Source organism: Squalius cephalus, assembly GCF_949319135.1.
Source record: "Squalius cephalus genome assembly, chromosome: 14".
In the NCBI taxonomy this organism is placed as follows: Eukaryota; Metazoa; Chordata; class Actinopteri; order Cypriniformes; family Leuciscidae; genus Squalius; species Squalius cephalus.
Window position 1 is genome coordinate 27,782,761 of NC_137135.1, and position 19,831 is coordinate 27,802,591.

The 19,831-nt window shown below is 38.2% G+C and overlaps 1 protein-coding gene across 2 annotated transcripts in view; it reads right to left on the bottom strand.

Annotated features, from left to right (window-relative positions):
- The window catches only part of fstl5 (follistatin-like 5), a 150,184-nt gene that overhangs the window by 92,722 nt on the left and 37,631 nt on the right, over positions 1–19,831 (bottom strand). For both annotated transcript variants that reach the window (XM_079892244.1, XM_079892245.1), the window contains exons 2-3: positions 18,477–18,975; positions 1,127–1,262 (exon numbers count right to left, since the gene is read on the bottom strand). In XM_079892244.1, the coding sequence (XP_079748370.1) occupies positions 1,127–1,262; positions 18,477–18,499 (159 nt within the window). In that variant the 5' untranslated portion in view covers positions 18,500–18,975. The remainder of the gene's footprint in view (positions 1–1,126; positions 1,263–18,476; positions 18,976–19,831) is intronic.

Genomic DNA, 19,831 nt, shown 5'->3' on the forward strand with positions numbered 1-19,831 from the left:
GGTAACACATGAGAAATGGAGCGGACGTTTTCTAAAAGCCTGGGTGTGTTTTTTGGTTGAATTGCTTGGTTCTTTCAACATTGTACATTTGGGTCAGGACAGTGGCATGATTGCATCATCTCTAACAGTAATTACCTAATGGCAGCTATTTACTGTAGCTAGGTAATGACTCAGGAGGAGAAGACACCAGTTTCATCCTGCTATACTTGTCCCTTTAGATTTACCAGCAAAACTTAACACGCACACAACACCACTTCAGTTTGTCTGTTTGAAAGCTGCAGACGTATTACAAGAGATGAAAAGAATGAAAGGTGCTCTCCAAAGATCATTTCTTTGAAGACAAGAAGCTCTGAGAAATGCATTATAGTGTAATGAGTGTGACAGGGAGCATGCAAAGATGTAACATTTACATAATCAATAACGATTTATTTACTCAATTTACTCCAGACCACATTTCCAAGCAGAGATCTCTCGTGTCAAACGTCGAACAGACATTGCACCAAAGGTTTAGCATGAAAACACCCCATGAGTTTCAGGTAACTAAAAAATAAACATGTCTTAAAGGGACCATTTTTGTGACCCCCTTCCCAGCTGTTTTATGTTGATATAAAAGGAAAGTGTTCCCATGAGTCTCTGTTCTGTCAGTCAGTGCCCTCCCTCAGTCGGAGTTTAATTGATCCGTTACATAATATGAACGGTTGCTCATGGAGGTGATGAAGTAAAAAGAGAAGAGGGAACCAGTGGAGCTTGTTAGTGCTGCATTACGCCTCAATTGCTGGTATCTGACTGTGTGTGTCCACAAAGCTCGCTGCAACGGCCAGTCAATAAACATTCAATTACACAATCACGCTGTGCTGTTTCATCATGATGTCAGCGCAGCAGGAGTTTTCGCCTGCAGTTCGAAATGTCCAGTGGCATAGATCCAATACTTTTTAGTTTAAATATTATTGTGCATATCTGATGTTTGGTTCATGAGCAAAAGAATAATAATGAATCGTCATGTGACAATAATCAAACCAGAAGCGCTCGATGCCATGCGGATTTCCATAGTAATTAGCGTCGTAACCGGCCACAAAGGAGTCTCCTCTTGTAAAGGGATGGCTAATGAAATAGGAAAGATCGATACCTTGTGACGGAATCTGACGAGAGGTCGATACGCCAGCGGGCTAAATTCTTCTTTGCCTGGACGTGCCTCTGCGATCAGCGCTGCCCCCAAGAGCAGGACAGCTGCCCACCATCTTTTGGAGCTTCTCATTACCCTCCTGTAATAAAACAAAAAGACATGAATACACAAACAACGAACTGTCTAGGTTAAGTCAAGCGGAGCATTTGAAGCCTTTTGAAACAAACAATGCATCACAGCTCAGCTAATTAGAGCAGACAAAGGAGGATGCCAATCTACTGTGGGTTTAAAACTAATGCTTTCAATACGAAGCCCACACTCAATGGCAAGAAATCTACTTTGAATCAATTAAGGAATAATGAGCACCATGAGGAAATAAAGATAAAGCTAAGGAAAAGGATCCATATGTATTACCGTGATGACGGAGAGTGCATTAGATTGCAGTTGTTTTTAAGTCAGGCACACATATCGAGGTAACATTTAAGGTGATGATACACAGGGCAACTTTTTGAGCAATGTTGCTGGGCAATCTTGCCGAGAGATTGTTGTTTGGGCACTTTCCCATTGAAAATGGGCAATAAATTTCTACCTGGATAATTTAGATAGGTCGTGGTCCCTGTGTCTCATCTGGTTGCCCGTTGACGGCAACATTGCCCAGCAACATTGCTCAAAAAGTTGCCCTGTGTATCATCACCTTTAGATTAAGATGGGATATGGAACATTTTCATGCCTTAAATCCGTGGTTTTAAAAAAACTGGGGTCTGGAGACCCCCAGTGTGTATGTGTAAAAGTTTAGAGGAAAAATATTAAATAATAAAAATGAAAAGAATAAGATTAAACTAACTTACTAACTAACTAAATTGGTTAAAATAAACAAATGATAAAAATTATTAATATAAGGACATTAAAAATAATAAAAATGTATTAAAAACTAATTAATAAATAATAAAAATAGATTTAAATAAAGAAATAAATAAAATGTTTAAAATAATAATAATAAATAATAAAAATGCATTAAATAAAGTAATACATTGATTAAATAAAGAAATTATTTAAAAAAAAGAAATACAAAAATCAATCAATCAATCTGAGTTCAGTACTAAAGTTGAAACCGTTAGTATTGTACACCTATTTACAATGTCCATTTTGTACAGTTGAGAATTTGGGGTTCAGTGGCATCTAAAAGACTGAAAACCTCTTCCCATGTGACAAAATAAGGCATCTAAAAATATATTTGAATTCACTTAACACAAATGTGCCACTTTTGCGCACAGTATTTCAATGCAAAAAAGAAAGAGTGATTCTGTCAGAGAAAGCAATGAAGCAACAAAGTCAGCTCATAAACATAACAAAAATACATATAGAAAATAAATAAAACAAATAAAAATGAATAAATATGGATGAGAATACAAAGCAATGGGGACCAGGGCAGTTTTGTTATGGGTTTAAACGAGTAGGACGTACTCCGAGGCCCCCCTCGTCACAGGTCCCGGGCCGATTACTGTGTGAGAGAGAGTTGTCTATGGCGGCAAATCAATGCCAATAATCACCGAGCACACAACTGATGCGGGCGCGCGCGGTGAATGACTTCCGCGAGAGGATAACAGATCTACACGCGAAGAAACGGGAACTCGCGAGCTCATTCAAACCCTGCGCGCGCGCATGACATCATCTCAGCACGCAATACAAGCCCTCTCGCGCGCGCATGATCATTCCCCACGCGCTCGCGCTTTATCTGCTCTCGCCTGCTGCTTTTGCTCGCTCGAACAGTTTTATTTTTGGCAGTCGAGGGGCGGGACTTACTGTTTTAATAAACTCAAATGTCATTGGTTACTTTTCCCCTTTTCCAGAAGTCAGTTGCGATTGGACGCCTGTCCAATGACTCGTAATTCACTTGACTTGAGAAATGAGACATCACTTCATTTGTTTTATTTATTGTGGTTTATTAATGTGTAATGTGATTTAATACATTGTTAATATAGAATAGATTCTTACCAGATACTTTATTAACAGAAAGTCTTATTGCGTTGTGTTGTTAAGAGATATTTAGGCTACAGACTAATGATGCATTTCCATAGTTATTAGCATTGCAAATTGACCCAAATTTGTATACATTTTTACATTTTATATTCATAACACTGTGATTTGTGTTATTGGCATTAAAATACCTAAAAGAAATTGGAGAAAAATGGGAATGTAAAGTCATACAGGTGAAACTCGAAAAATTTTAATATAAGTTCATGTGCAAAAGTTCATTTATTTCAGTAATTCAACTTACAAGGTGAAACTAATATATTATATAGACTCATTACATGCAAAGTGAGATATTTCAAGCCTTTATTAGTTATAATTTTGATGATTATGGCTTACAGCTTATGAAAACCTTTTCACAATATTCTAATTTTGAATTTGTTTCTAATTTTGAACTTTTGCATGATGTTCTAACTTTTCGAGTTTCACCTGTATTTGCTGTATATCACCACTACATTACCACTATACTCCCATTCACCACTATTTACGTTTACCCAACCAAAATTATATTGGTTCTGAGAACCTCAGAAATGTAAAACGTATCCATTAAATAGTTGCAAATATAACAAGGGCTTTGGATGAAAGATACATTACTTGTTTATATCAATATTCAAGAGTTGTTGTGTAAGCTTTTTGTTATCATCCTGTGTATTACTATTATGTCCATTTTGAGTGGTTTATTATATTTTCTATTAAATGTAAAAGGGATTCTGGCTTCTCAAGTTAAGATACAGTACACAGCATAAATGATTACACCCCTCTGAAACCCAACAAATGCAGAATTTTTTCTTTATCTAGGACATATTTTATTTTTTATTTTATTTTTTAAAGATATGTTATGTTCAGATGGGGTGTAATCATTTATACTGTGTACTGTACTTGCCTCATAGGGCTGGGCAAAAAAATCGATTTTTCGATTAATCGTTTTTTAAAATGTGGTCGATTCAAAATCGATTCTCAGACGCCGAGAATCGATTTTTTCCATCTTTATTTATCTGTTACCCAATTATTAGTTTTCCTCCACTATTCAGGCTTGCAAACTCCATTTTATAGCTAATGCTGTGATTTTATGTTAGTTTGATCTAAATCATAAAATAACCTCAACTAGTACTGCACGTTCATACTTTCTCTTATTAGGTTATTAGCTTACAAAAAGTTAGATGGTTAAGATCACTATATAATATTTTAATATCTAATTTGCTGTGTTTAATAATTTGCTGGGTTTAATTTTGTTCCTCTATATTTTGTAGCAAATTCTGAAAAGGCATTTGTAAGCTAATTCATGCTGTGTACTGTATCTTAACTTGAGAAGCCAGAACCCCTTTTGCATTTAATAGAAAACATAATTAACCACTTATATTACCTAAAAATTTATAAAATATTTGGTCAATTTGCAATGCTAATAACCATGGAAATGCGTCATTAGTCTGTAGCCTAAATATCTCTTAACAACACAATGCAATAAGACTTTGTTAATAAAGTATCTGGTAAGAATCTATTCTATATTAACAATGCATTAAATCACATTACACATTAATAAACCACAATAAATAAAACAAATGAAGTGATGTCTCATGTCTCAAGTCAAGTCATTGGACAGGCGTCCAATCGCAACTGACTTCTGGAAAAGGGGAAAAGTAACCAATGACATTTGAGTTTATTAAAACAGTAAGTCCCGCCCCTCGACTGCCAAAAATAAAACTGTTCGAGCGAGCAAAAGCAGCAGGCGAGAGCAGATAAAGCGCGAGCGCGTGGGGAATGATCATGAAGAGACCCGTCCAAACACCATCCACATTTTACATCATCGGTTTGAAGTCAAGCACATGACTGGCCCAAAAAATGAGCAAGCGCTCTCCATGCAAACCTGTGCTACCCATCTGTGCATTTATTTCAATCTCGCCATGCATGACTGTCATATTTCAGGCTGCCTGTGTGCCAAGAAGAGAGGGAGCATTAAGAAGGAAGATTGAAAGCTGTGCAACCACCTATAGGGACAGTCATCATAACTTTATCAGGTGGCCATAAATCGTCTACGCCACATCCATGCCAAGTGTCTTGGCATTGACTTTCAAATGAGGGCTGTCTATCACTCACAATGTTCACAATAGATCATCATGTGACAGTCTCCCAGCAGGCAGAGCGATACGATTGTCTCCTACTGCATCTAAACTGTACCTGCAGTGATTGTTTACTGATCAGTGCTGCCATGTATTCAGAGCATGATCTTCTGAACCATTCTCTGTTTCCGTCGCTCGGTACACCCCCATGCTCGAGTAGACCAGAGTAATAATGCTGTGTTGGTAACACTGGCATTGCAGACATTTGTAATCTTTGTAGTAACAATTTATGCCACCCTCAAAGTATTTAATTCATCTAATGGCCATCCAAAACTGACCACAACAGATTGGCAAGGTTGTCAAAGTGGCTCATCAAGGGTCAAGCGATTAGAAATTAGAGGGTCAACAGCTATTTTTACAGCGAAAATTCAATATAAAATAGGTGTAAAATATAAAATAAGTGTTAAATGTAAGTGTTAAATATAAAATAATTCTAATAAAAAAAAAAAAAAAAAAAAAAGTCTGGCTATAAAAGACTAACAATTCCTTAATGTCAACAAGTCAAAATAGTAATTGTTCTAACTGACTTCATGATATATAATGCATCCCACAAAGATTTCATATAGATAAACAAATTTATATAGATAAACAAAGGGACAACATTAGACAACATCTCCACTTCCTCAGGGGGCTAAACCATCTGGCCTACATCTTGACCAAAAACATCACTGTCATCTCCGACAGGAAGGTCCTTTTGCAGGTGATGACCACATCTGTCCTGATGGCTATTCAGCATTTATATGGGTCAACTATGATGGACATCTACACCAGGCCATGTACATTTAAGAAAACATCAGAGCTTGCAACTGTTTGTTATTCTCCTGTGAGGTAAAAAGCTCTGACTATTTGAACTGTGACACAAACATACAGGGCTGCAAAAGATGAATAAATATTTGGATTACACTTTATATCATAAAAGGAAAGTGTAGCAATAGTATTCACAGGTTCAGGAAATACAGAGAAACCCTATTTTATTGTTGGCTAAAATCTGTTCAGCAGTCCCAAAGGTCTGGTTACTGGGTTTCATGGCTGGCAGCAACAGCAATAACAAACATAACATTCTATTAGCACTTACTGTACATACCATTTTTTTTTCTTTTTTGCTTTGGGGAAGAAGAAAAAGCATTTATGTGTTGATGTCATTGGTGCAAATGTATTTTCAGCTGAAATGGTCTTTTCAACATCAAACTAAACTGACCAGATGGGGTGAATTTGAAGACTTAATAAAACATTTATCATGCAACAAGGCGTACAGAGAGAGTCAGAAAAAAGGGCCATAGTCTTACTTTCTCTGCCTGTTTTTATTCCCTAGCCTGTTGCTCATATCTGTGAATTTTAAATGTATATTTTGGACCTAATTAAACTCTGCACATTTATGATCAGCGATTTAAGAGCAAGCAAAAGTCTCTGCCGACTGAAAGCAACTTCTGAAATCGAACGAATTAACATGTAATCCTAATATGGCAACCTTTTATCTGCTTTTCAGCAAATCAGTCACTGACAAATGTCACGCAAACTAATTAATACTCATTCAGTTGTCTAATTGATATGCATAGTTGTTTCCTACACCCCTGGTGGCTGCTATTTTTTGTTCTCAGCAAATTTTGACTGTGGAATAGTGTAATTTATTTGTGCATTCATAAGAGCGTAACCCAGATCTTTCTGCAATCTTGTGACTCATCCTGAGAATTTGAGATGCAACTGTTTGCGCCATGTCGAGAGAAGTGACAGTGACTGTTAAAGTCTGGAAATGCTCCACTAACAAATCCCTGTGAAAATCTCGCCTATATTTTGCAGTCTGTCAAACCGTTGGGCTGTGGGCAGTGACAGATGTTGGCCATTTGTGTCAACGTGACTTTTCTGTCATCGTGTAAACTGTCAGCAGAAACTCTAATTATACTGGACTGTACAAAAAAAGCTTGTGTTGAAAAAAGACTGAGAATTTGCCTGCAATATTGTTAAACCTCATGAGTGTCCTAAAGGTCATGCAAAATATCCTTCTCCACCGTTGTTTCAATATCATTAAACTGCAATCAGTGTTTAAATGTCACCTCACAAAATGAAAACCTGCAAAACGTCATCACGCCGAACAGGTAATCTCATCTATTCTCACTAGTCCACTTTCACAGCCTTGTTGTGTTTATAATCACGTTCTTGCAAACTATTTTAACTCACACTTTCAGGGAAAAAGATTTCTTTTTAAATTCTATTTTAAATTTTTTTTTAAAAGACTGAAAGGTATAGTTTGTTTATAGCCTAAGGTTAGCTTTTTATTTCTGGCGATTGTATTTAGGCTTTAAAATTCATAAAAGTCGTGCTCATTTGTGAATATTATTTTGATGGACAGCACATGTAAGTATCATAAACTTTTGTTGAATATCATACATTTTTGGGAATAACATACGTCATCACTCTTACTCCAAGTCAACAATGATCAGGGAACTTTTATTTCAGGCCTCCAGCTGAACTGTGAGATTCTAGTGTTTATGAGCATCTGCAATGCAAATCAACTTCATTATTGAAGTTGTAAAGCAGAGCTGGAAAAAAGTAAAGTGATTAAAACCTGTAGGTGCACATGCAGGGTCCCCACTCTAATGCCAAATTTCTAATTGTATTTACTGCCAAAAAAACAAAAAACGTTGCAAACTATATATATATTTATTAAGTCTTCAACTTCAATAATTCAGAATACTTCAACTTCAAGGTATCAAGTCTTTAACTTTAATATTTAATCACTGTTTTGTATCAGAAATCTTTCAGCGAAAGTAATATATTCATTTGTCACAAGTACAAATCGAGGATGTTTAGGATGTAAAAAAAAAAAGTACATACCAATGCAGTCATTCAAGTTCTAATGGGTTTGTTATGTCATGGGCTTTTAGTCCAGAAGCACCATGCACATTTAGAGAAATATTGATGGATGTCATGTTTGCGTCACACTTCTCCATATTCCAATAAATAATGAGCATTCATCAGTGCAATACTTCTCTTATTTGTTTCATTTATCAGAGGTCGCCCAAGCATTTAGATGACCAGCGAAGAAGATGTCATATGATGAGGTCTGTAAAGTTTTTTTTTTTTTCTAACAAAAGATGCATTCAATTATTCAAAAGTGACAGTAAAGACATTTACAATGTTACAAAAGATTTCTGTATCAAATAAATGATGTTCTTTTGAACTTTCTATTCCTTTAAGAAAAAAGTATAACAATTTTTTAAAAAGATTAAGTAGTCAACATTGATAATGAGAGGAATGTTTCTTCATTTGGGCTTTTTTACAAGTAAAGCTGATTTTACAAGAAAAAAAAGTAACTTTCTACTAAACCAGAATGGAAATGAAATGTAAAAGTGTTCTTAATAAAACATAACAAACACAAGCAATAATGTAGCCCAATCTCTGATGCTACTCTCTTAAACAGTGAGTACACAATACAACAACAGCAAATACATGCATTCTGTGCATTTAACTATTCAAAGAGAATTACATTTTACCACTAGAAAAGTGATTTACAATAAACTTGAATTAACTCAAGTCACAATGCATCATTGGCAATCCCACATGCTCCACTTTATTTGATGTAGCTATATCGGAAAATGTATAAAAAGCTACAAATTATCTATTTTCTATCTCATTCTATAGGGATCCAAATATGATCAAAAAAGAAGTTGCTTTATACACATGTTGGAGTATTTTGAGCAGAAACCCCCCCCCCCAATTGTCATGTGTACATTTAGCTTAGCTAAGCTAACACTATAGTTTACAGCGTGGGTGTTCAATCCTGCTCCTGGAGGGCTACTGTCCTGTAGAGTTTTGCTCCAACCTCAATTAAACACACGTGAAGCAGCTAAGCAAGGTCTTAGTTACAAGTCAAATTAGAAACTTCCAGACAGGTGTTTTGAATCAAGCTGGAGCTAAACTCTCCAGGACAGTGGCTCTCCAGGACCGAGTTTGGACACCCCTGGTTTACAGTATGTTGTGTTCAGGTCCCCTTGGATAGTTCCATCTTCCGGGTTTGTCAACTTACAGAAATCGCAAAATGCTTCTGAAACTTAAAATGAAAAGGGATGGGTTTTAAACAAAGCAGCATCACATAACATTTCCTAGTCCTGTATAAGACTTTGCATTTTTTTTTTTTTTTTTTTTTATGTTTTAAAAAATAGGAAAATCTGTGTACACAAAACATTTAAGAGTTGTGTGTTTAAGAATGTCTCCTTCCTTAATGAAGGTCTATCATTCTCCATATAGAGGACATCATGTGATCAGATAAACGTCACATGACCAGGGTTTAGCCGGGCAGGTCCACCACGTGCTGGTTCTTTAACCAGATTAGCATGAGGGGAGTAAGCTTTATCCATCCCAGGGTAGGGTACATAAATATCCCTGACTCATTACACCCGAAGTTCTGCTGAAAAACAAAGATAAAAACACGCTGGCAGGAACACACAATCACAGATGAGAAAAGAGATCAGGACTTGTGTAAACACTGCTCTGCACATGTGTACCTGGTGGCATTTTTTATTGTTGCTCATCATTTTCATAGACGTGTTATCTTTTTATACAGATATCTCTCCAAATGCAGCACTGTAATCACAAAAAGCGTGAATTGCTGCATGCTTTGAACACAGTGCTGTCTTGCATATCTCCTAGTAAGTCATTTGTGCATTAAAGAAATGTCACTGATAAAGAAATGTCAAAAGTTGAGAAGGTGTAACTGTGTGTGTGTGCGCATGTGCTCATGATTGTATCTGTGTGTCAACACTGGGCTATTTTTTAAAGGACATTTTGCATCTGACAATATCCATTAAACGATATTTTATCCCAGATTTCCATTAGATCTCAAGTGCTGACCCAACAAGGAACCAACATTGTTTAATAATAATAATAATAATAATAATGATGATAATAATAAATTAATTAATGCTCTCTAAAATACCTAATTATAAGGGAATAAAGGTGCACAAAAATACCTTTAAATTGAAATTTCATTTGATTTTATTTGATGCTATTTGATGCTATTTTTTTGCATTAAACATTGTTTTCCAATGAGAACCAAAGTTTTCTATGGAGCCCCTAAAGGGATATGGTAATAGGAAAAATATGAAATGGGAGGAAAAATATGTTTTAATGCTTTTGCATTCACTCGCAAAAGTTTTGCGTTTACCAGAGAAACTTTGCATTCCCTCGCAAAACTTTTGTATTCTTTGGGATTGAACGCAAAGTTTCTCGGGGAAACGCAACCATTTCGCAAGCGAACGCAAAGTTTCTCAGGGGAATGCAAAATATTTGCGAGAGAATGCAAAAGCATTGACAAATATTTTTATTTCCTTCCCTATGTCCCTTTAGGGTCTCTGTAGTTTTCAAACCATAATGTGTGTGTGTATACATAACTGCATAATTAAAACACGTGCACAACAACAAAAGAATAATTTATGTGCAAGAAATGGGGAATTGTAGGTATTAAAAAAACAAGTTCAACATTTTCAAGTCTAAACTTGAACTTTCATTTGATGTTACTTTTCCAGTTTGATTTCTTGTTCAGCTCAGAAGGGTCTAACACAGAGTGAAGAGACACAGATGCTTAAATCCTTCCCGTTTTACGTGGAAATTGAGCTCAGAGCTAAATCACTCTTTAGAGGTAATCCTTCTCGAAATCCAGCACAGACGTACATATCCAGGAGGATAAACAAGTTTCAAATCAAATTCAGAATTGAGGCGATTGAGCCACCAACCTCAATAGAAGACTATCACAACTGCGCTACATTGCTGAAGGGAGAACAAGTACAAGGGCTCACATCTCTATTTCTCTTGATAAAACCATTTGGTCCCTTTTGAAGCCAATGTTCAGCTGGACTAAAACCAGATTAATGTGCAAACATACTTATGAGCATTCTGGAATAACTCCCATAGGGGTTCTCCCACCTTGAATGACTCACTTCCCAGTCTCCCCCACCCACTAACATGAGTTCTCTGAGCATGCTGGGTAATATGCTAATCAGCCTAGATTGTAAGGCAGTCCCCTGGGCAGAGCATAAGGATTTCTCTAAATGGTTCTGTTCTCGTTTTTCAGCATGTGTGGTCTTTCTCTTTGAAATCTAATAAGATGAGAGGCGTAACAACGGGACCAAACAGTCGTAAAGTAGTCATGCCTGAGGGAGCTCTCTTGCTTGCACTCCCCCTCAAGTGCTTTATCCTCTAACCGAGACCATCCCCAATACGTCCATCTCAACCTACATTTCACTAATTCACTTGAAGGGTGTAGCCTTATGGGAAAGATGAGATCTTAAAGTGATAGAATAGTTCACCATCAAATGAAAATTGCCATAATTTACTCACCCTCATGTCATGTTCAAACCCATATGACTTTCTATTGCAGATATTTTGAAGCATGATCTATATTTTTAAGAAATAAGTTTTAGAAAGGAAGCAAAAGTAGTTCATAAAGCAGTTCATGCAACTTGTGTGCTACAGTATTTTCCACTGCAAGTGTATACAAAAAAATTGTGTGACAGAGAGAATTTAAAACTGGGATTTTCTGATAATGTTTCTGTGCGCTGTTAACTGCCACAACCGGATCAGTGAGTTTTTGAGAACCGAACCAGTCAACGTTTTTCATCCAAAACAAATGGTTTACTTAAAAGATCCGACTCAAAAAAGAATCATTATTTATTATAAAACAAAAGCATCTGTATTCCATGATACACCGTCTGCAATTAACACTGCAATTTAAAGTAATTTATTTAATTCATAGTCTGAGTCAGTGTCATTACAACATTGTGACCTACAAAGAAGCATCCTGATCTTCTAGTTTAGTTTGTCATGACATGACTGGGCTGCTTAGCATTTCTCCCCGGGTAATCTGGACTCATTAAATGTGGTGCACACACACAACCTTAGCAGCCAGCAGAGGTGAGATTAGAGCGGAGAGACACGTTACGTTATGCAACAGATACAATGCTTTCTAGAGCTGTACCTGTGTTTCGGGACAGATGCTACCATGTGAAACTGGCACCTGTATCCATTAAAATGCGACAGCTCAGGAAGGCAGCTCAGACTGTCATACTGGGGCTCTGCGTATCCCACAACAAACACACACACACACAAACAGAGTGAGAGCGTATTGGCCATATTGGAGTTTAAAAACCAGTCCTCCTTCACAAAGACTGGTCTTTTGTCTGTGTGCAGACATGCTTCAGAGCTCACACCAAGAGCAATGTGGACACAAAACACTCACACACACACACACTGCATCAGCAGGATCAGCCAGCCAGCCCACCAATCTGGGAACAAGCCTGAGAACAAGCTGAAAATATCCTGACAATTTCCCTATGCAAGTTCAAATCACTTTTCCAAGCTTGGTTTGTTCTTTAATCTATTCAACTTCAAAATGGTGCTTGTACAATCTAATTAATTTCTCCAATGCCCAAAGCCAGATCCAGTACATTGTGACTATGCCCTGTCAAACCCAAATCTTCCCTATCAAGCACAGATCAAGTCGGCCATACAGATTTGCCATAACTCAACATTAAAAGTTAATGGAGATGATTGCCCTATAGATTTTAAACTGAGTTCCATAACTTCTATCAAAACTTAACAGAAATACAACAAAGTTGCCCTAAACCCAAAGTTCACACTGCTAGATGGATACATAGAGCAAGTCAGAAAGGCCTTTTGTGAGCTCAGTCTATGAGACAGCTCTATGTCCACTGAGCAGTGAACTGTGTTATTCGCTGGTCACGGAGGATTGCACTGACCTGTCCAATCTGTGGGCAGTGTCAGGATTCATTAGTGCAACAGTAGGACTCACTCAGGTCTGTGATGAACATATCTATGGACTGGGGAATCCACAGACGCCAGGAACAAAGTTTGCTCAGCACATGCATCTCAGCGGCATTGTGTGAAAATAATGCTGGTGTTTTATTTGAATGTGTATCTCGGGGTGATGCTATTCACGTTGAGGCAGAAAGGGCAAGGCAGTCATTTGAAGAGATTAATTATTGAAAGCAATTAGAGTGTTTGTATTGCCCCTCTTCATTTTTTTTTTTTTTTTTTTTTTGTATCATGTGAGTGCAGTGCCTTTCAGCACAGTAAACAACTGCAAATCTCAGACTACTATTATGCTCGCACAATAACAATTCCATGAGTTGTGATGAAGGCAGAAAATGAGAAAAGCAGGAAGACAATGATGGTGATGGTGATGATGATGATGAAGATGCAGCTATGGCTGACAATGTTGCTGATGATGAAGTGGATAGTGATGACAAAAATGAAAAACAAGGCTGAAAATGATTAATGCCTCGTGCTGATCCATTACTGGCATGCATGTTAAAGGGACAGTTCACCTAAAAAAAAAATTCTGCCATCAGTTACTAACCTTCAAGTGGCCCTATTTTAACGATCTAAGTGCATGGTCTAAAGTGCACGGCGCAAGTGCACTTAGTGTGAGTCCGAATCCACTTTTGCTAGTTTAACGACAGGAAAAATGGTCTGCACACCCGGCGCATGGTCTAAAAGGGTTGTCCCTATTCTCTTAATGAGTAATGGGTGTGTTTTGGGCGTAACTTGCAAAAAAACAATCAGAGTCTCATCTCCCATTCCCTTTAAAAGCCAGTTGCACTAGCGTCATGGCAGATTCGCTATTTACATAGTGGAATTTGCAAGCAGATCATCTACGGGACAGTCCAGATTCCACCATATTTTAAGTTGTAATAAGCAGAGTGTATGCGCGTTGTGGACGCGCCTATAGGCGCACATTACTAACGCACTCTTTAAATAACAAAAAAATTACTGCGCCATTGACTTTAGACTTGGTCAATGGCACACTCTATTTCAGTTGCCTCAAAATAGCAACACACCAACAATGCGCCAGAACACACCTCGTTTTCAGACCAGCAGCCCATGGGTGCACAAATAGGCGCGGATGCATTTGCCATTTAAACAACGTGGCGTAGGATTTGAAAATGATAACTGCGTCGGACTGAAACTAGCAAAAAACACTTGCGTTGTGCCTGGCGCTGCATTGTGCCGGGTGTATGATAGGGCCCAAGGTGTTACACTTTATTCAGAGAAAAACAAAATAAGATATTTTAAAGGTACACTGTGTAGTTTAAGTATTTTTATTAGCTAAAATCAATGTCTTTATTCATAAATATCAGTGATGCGCGGGTTGATCCAAAATGAGCGGGTGCCTGCGGTCACCCGCGGTTACCCGCGGTTATGAGTCATCCAAAAATATTTTTTAATGATATTCGGGTCGCGGTCGGTCGGGTCGTTTGAAATAAAGATGCCAATTAAACCTTTGTAATTTATATAGTACTAGGCACAATTTTCTATGAACTACATAGGCCTACACTTTTATGACGCACAAGCTCAGTCTGCAGGTAGAGATGGAGGCAAGTGAAAAGGTGAAGACTGGGGAGTGGAAGCTCCGCAAATACACAAATGTTGTGCTTGTGAGAGCTTCAATTGGGCATCCACGTGGCCTAAGCCTACTAATACAAGTGGGAAATCCTTATTTACCTTTTGAATGTTGAGCGTTATTAACTTTTGAATAAATCCTGACGCGGGACAAAATACCCGATTTCCCAACACGTTGAACTGAGCAATGCCATTGTACCATTTTAATAGGCTACTTTTAAACGCATATAGCTCAGTAATGTCAGTTTTATGTATTTTCTGAGAGGGGCGGGATTTTTGTTGGGAAAGTCGGGGGAGAGACGCACACTTCGATTAGACTGGATAAACACATGCAGCATCTTAATTGTTACGAAAATGAAACCTTTATTACATAACACTAGGCTATATCATACAGCACCCCTAGTTCCTACGTTAATGGCCCAATGACGCTACGATGAGCATTTACTACTTTTAAAAAATGCGGGTCAGGAAGCGGGTCGGGTACAATATTTTCTTTTCTTTTTTTTGCGGTCCGAGTTGCGGGCGGGTTAGTTGAAAACGTCGGTCGGGTGCGGGTTGTTTATACATTGACCCGCGCATCACTGATAAATATGTCCTCATTGGTGTAAAGTTACCTCTGCCAATGATCTGACTTATCCTCGTAAGCGAAGAATTTCTTACATTGGACGGGTAAGTCCAAGGAGGCTTCCATGTCGTTCCGCCATTTTCAAAAACTATAATAGCAGAGAGGGACAAAAAGCACTAGCCTACCTCAACACGTTTCAGAGCCAGCGTCACGTGACTAAAATCAGCAGAAACGGCCAATGAGATCAGTGAGAGGCGCTTATCACTGCCCAGGCAAATATATAAGGCTGCACTGTACGGTACTTCTAATGAAGGAGAAAGACTTTGAAAGGGACGCTGAAATTGTCTGCTTTCTTCTCGACAGGTAAGTCAATGTTACAGTCTAAATTACAAGCTTTTTTTCATTGCTTGGTTGTGTAATTCATTATATAGGCAGCATAACAGTAGAACATGTATAGTTAAACTCGATGAAGTGCTATTGGAAGACATGTTGACATAGCTTCTTGGTACATAACGGCTACCGTAGTTGCAACACGCATTTGAAAAAGCGAGGTGCTAGAGAGCACTATTCGCTTGAATGCAAAATACAATTTCACCGCTAGATGGGAGAAATTCCTACACAGTGTACCTTGAAAGAATGTTGGGGTCCAAATATTGTTGTTTATCCGGACAAAAAACATTAAGCAAAATCTTCTTCTGAAGAAAGTCGTTCAGGTTTGGAACAACATGAGGGTAAACAATCTTTTAATTTCGAGGTAAACTGTCCCTTTAAGTAGTTTCCTGTTTCAGATGATGTATCGGAAGCCCTGCCATCTCGCATGCAAAACCACTCTCATGCGTAATGGTGCCAACATTTATTTCCACTGTGAGCAGCGTTTCTCACATCAGTGCACAGCACAGCATTACAGCAGCTCTTCTATCTGCTGCTGAAACATTTACAATAATTGGGTGAAACTCTAAAAGTGGAGAGTTTGAGAAAAGTGAGAGGGTGAGGTCTTGCTACAGAATGAGGAAGGATAATGTGGTCTCCTGTACAGTATTACGGGAAGATCGAGTGCTGAGGATGTACTTGCAGTACATTTTCCCTTCTGCCGATGTAAATTGATATATTTCCAATTAATGTTTTTTTCCCCTCAACCTCTCCAGCTAGGTTTCATAGTTTCTTACAGATTTTTTGAGGGACATCTGCTTTGGAGGCATATTTAATGGCCTACTCAGTGCTCATTAATATGTGTTTGTCAGACCTGAGGCTTCATCTTTGTGTCTATATGTGCGAGTATGCATTTTTGCGTCTTGTGGGAGAAGCAAATGTTTGTTGTTTCTCGCTTTCTGCACTGTGTGAGTTCCCTGTAGAGCCTTTGTGTTCAATGCCTCCTTCGCTACTAAGCGCTATAGATTTGGTGTGCATTAGAATCACTGGAGCAGAAAAGCAATGGGAGCTCATACAGTAGCTGACCCTCACTGAATTCTCATACATTAACTATGAGCCTCATCAGTCATACATTGAGAAGGTGGTGCCGTGCATTTCCACCCACCTTTCTGTTTTTACTCTTTTCTGTGATTTTTTTTTTAATCTAAGGTCAAGTTTAGCAGTTATACCTTTCACTTTGTGTGTACACTGTTTGACTCCAGTTTATTTACAAAGCACTGGCTCCAAACAAAAGCTTACAAGAGCGATGTCAATGCTTGACTGCGAATTCAAGGAAAAAATCTAAATATTCCTTGCAAAGCCAAACCAACAGGCAATATCAAAACAGGAGAGCTTGAGAATATGGCACAGACTAAATGGTGGCAACTTGTCTTCAAATCTAAAATGCTGTCTCTTGAGGTGTTGTTGCCTAATGTTGCTGCAATAAATGAAATAAAAATGTTTAAATTACACCTACAACCTATCAACATTGAAGAAGACAATAACTGTTGATAGATGACCAGTTTCGATTAGAAAATAGGCCATATTTAAAAAAATCTATATCTACCTTGTGAACATGGTGATACATATCTTACATATCCGTTGTAACATCACAACGCATCACATTCAAATGTTTTTGGAAGTTTTGGTTATGTCATTTGGTGTCAACCAAATTATCAGTATTATTGGATGCTGCTAATATGATCTATGAGTGCCACATCACACAATCTGAACAACAATATGTACAATTTATAATCTACATAAAGTTTCTTGTAATATCTCAAGTGCAAACCACAACAATCTGGATGTTGGTTAGAATGGACATTAGAAATAACTGTAAAAATGATCATATACTGATCTGTCATAATTTGTGGCTGCATCCAAATAAAGTATTGTCATATGTAACATAATTCGAGTCTGAACGCGTTAAAGCGTTTGAACCGGTTACACAGGACGCGTTCTTGTCTTAATTCCTCGCTGTTTTCAAACAGTCGAATTATGTACACACAGGCTACGTTAAACAGACGTCTTTGTTCGCTGCATCTCATCCTGCTGTCAAGTTCTAACAGTTAAACTACTTAAAAAGCGTCTGGAGAGCCCTGTGCTCTATTGCGATGCGCCCCTTCGATCTGTTTTTGAACGCAAGAGCACGTCCTATATGAACGGATCCGTATAATTGCACTACAGACACCAATTTGTCGCCCGTCTCCAGCCAGCCACGTCAATTACCAGCGATCGCCATACACACACACGCCAGATTGAATCTGCACGAGGCAAACAAGAGTATAATCCCCCGCGCGCGCACGGTGTCACTCAAGGATTTGCGTGCTAAGAAAAACAACTTGCTAAGTACCCTGCGGCTAAATTAAACGGCCACGAGCTTTGCCCAGGGTCCCGTACGATCGCTTAACATTTACTTTATTCATTTGAGGAATATCGCAGCACCGTTTGAGGGAGCATGACATCGGATCGACCGACGAGTGAACTTGTCCCCGATAACGGCTGATGGAAAAAGCTCTTCTAACTTCATCACCCTCCATCAAGCACGGCTTCTGGTATTCAGTCAGTTGTGCCCGCTACGCTGAATGTCACTGCACAATATGCTAAATTATTCACACTCTACAGCGAAAGTGGTTTCCACAGTGCCTCTCTATTAAATCCCTTTGAAAAACAGCATACCAGTCAAAAAGCAAGCACAAATAATATAGTGAATGCGTTTAAATCACACTGAAATTCATCCGTGCTGTATCCACGGAGTGAGGCTTGATCTTAAATCCCAACAGGATATGTAGTACATCATAGAAAGAAGAAAACATACCTGTGAATCCAAGTACAAGTCATCCAGAAAGATATTTCCGATAGAGTTTTGAGCAATAATGTTAACTGCGAAGTAAATCCAATCCCGTTTTGTTTATGCTGTAAAGCGTCCACGGAGTTAGTGCATTCCTTCCAACTGTCGGTTGACGTGAAAATCCTGGTTTCAGCACCTCCTGGAGTGGACAGCTCCACAGAAAGCGGCTTCACCTCGCGCTTCGGGTCTCGAGAGCCACACCAGCGCGAGCCTTTCACCTACTGGCTGCAACCCCGAACGGATTTGCATACAATAATACAATCAGCCAATCAAAAGCTCCGCCGCAAAAACCGACGAGTGGAAACAGCCAGCCGACTTGTCTGAGCTCATCCGTTTAGATGAATTGTCCTTGACAAAGATGAACAGAGTTTGTGTGCAGGCTGTCCTGTCCTGTCCTCTCCCTTCTCTTCCACGTGTGCTCAGTAAATGTAAATCATTAGATCCAAGTCCAGCATTGATTTGTGACCTGTAAAAAAGATGGCAAAAATTTGAATAACTGCCTATGTTATTAAACCAATTTTAACAACTCAAATAGGTTGGTATATTAACATTGATTTGTTACTGTAAAATGCAGTGACAACAACATAGATGGTACAATGAAAAGGCAACATACATTACACTATAATAATGATATAACATTAACTGAGTAACATACAATGGAATAAAAACACTCCAATGTACATACCTGCGTGTATATACCTTCAATAATATAATTATAAAATATAAATATAATTTTTAAATGAAATCAGCGATATATAGTGTTGCTCAGCGACACTTTCACTCAGGATTCCACCCATGTTCTGAAGGCGCATCTTCACATCTGTGCTGGGACTCTAATATCTGTCTCAAGTATCTCTCTGATTTCTACACTCATCAGTTCATCATGGTGTCAAACATTATGTGGCTCAGAGGGGTTTTATCGAACAAACATGACAGAAAAATCTGTCACTTATTTCACTCACTGGATTAGAATAAAGTAAACATTGGGTTCGACGCACTGCTTTAAAAAGAGAGATCTATTCTGCATTTCCACACAACAAATCAGCAATCTTCTCTTTTTCTAAATTGCTATTCTGTATATCTCTGTAGTGCTATTAGACACAAATATTAACACGAACTCCTCAGCCATCACAGCTATTACACCATGGTGTACCATTTAGACTTCACAGACCTCCTGTTAGGTGCAGCCAGCTGACATGGAAAAAGTTATTATGTTTGTGACTGTACATTGGAGTACATATCAATCAGACAATGTATCCAACTCGGCTCCAAAAGGAACAATAACTCGCTGTAACGACACAATGGGGAAAGCGAAGAAGTCA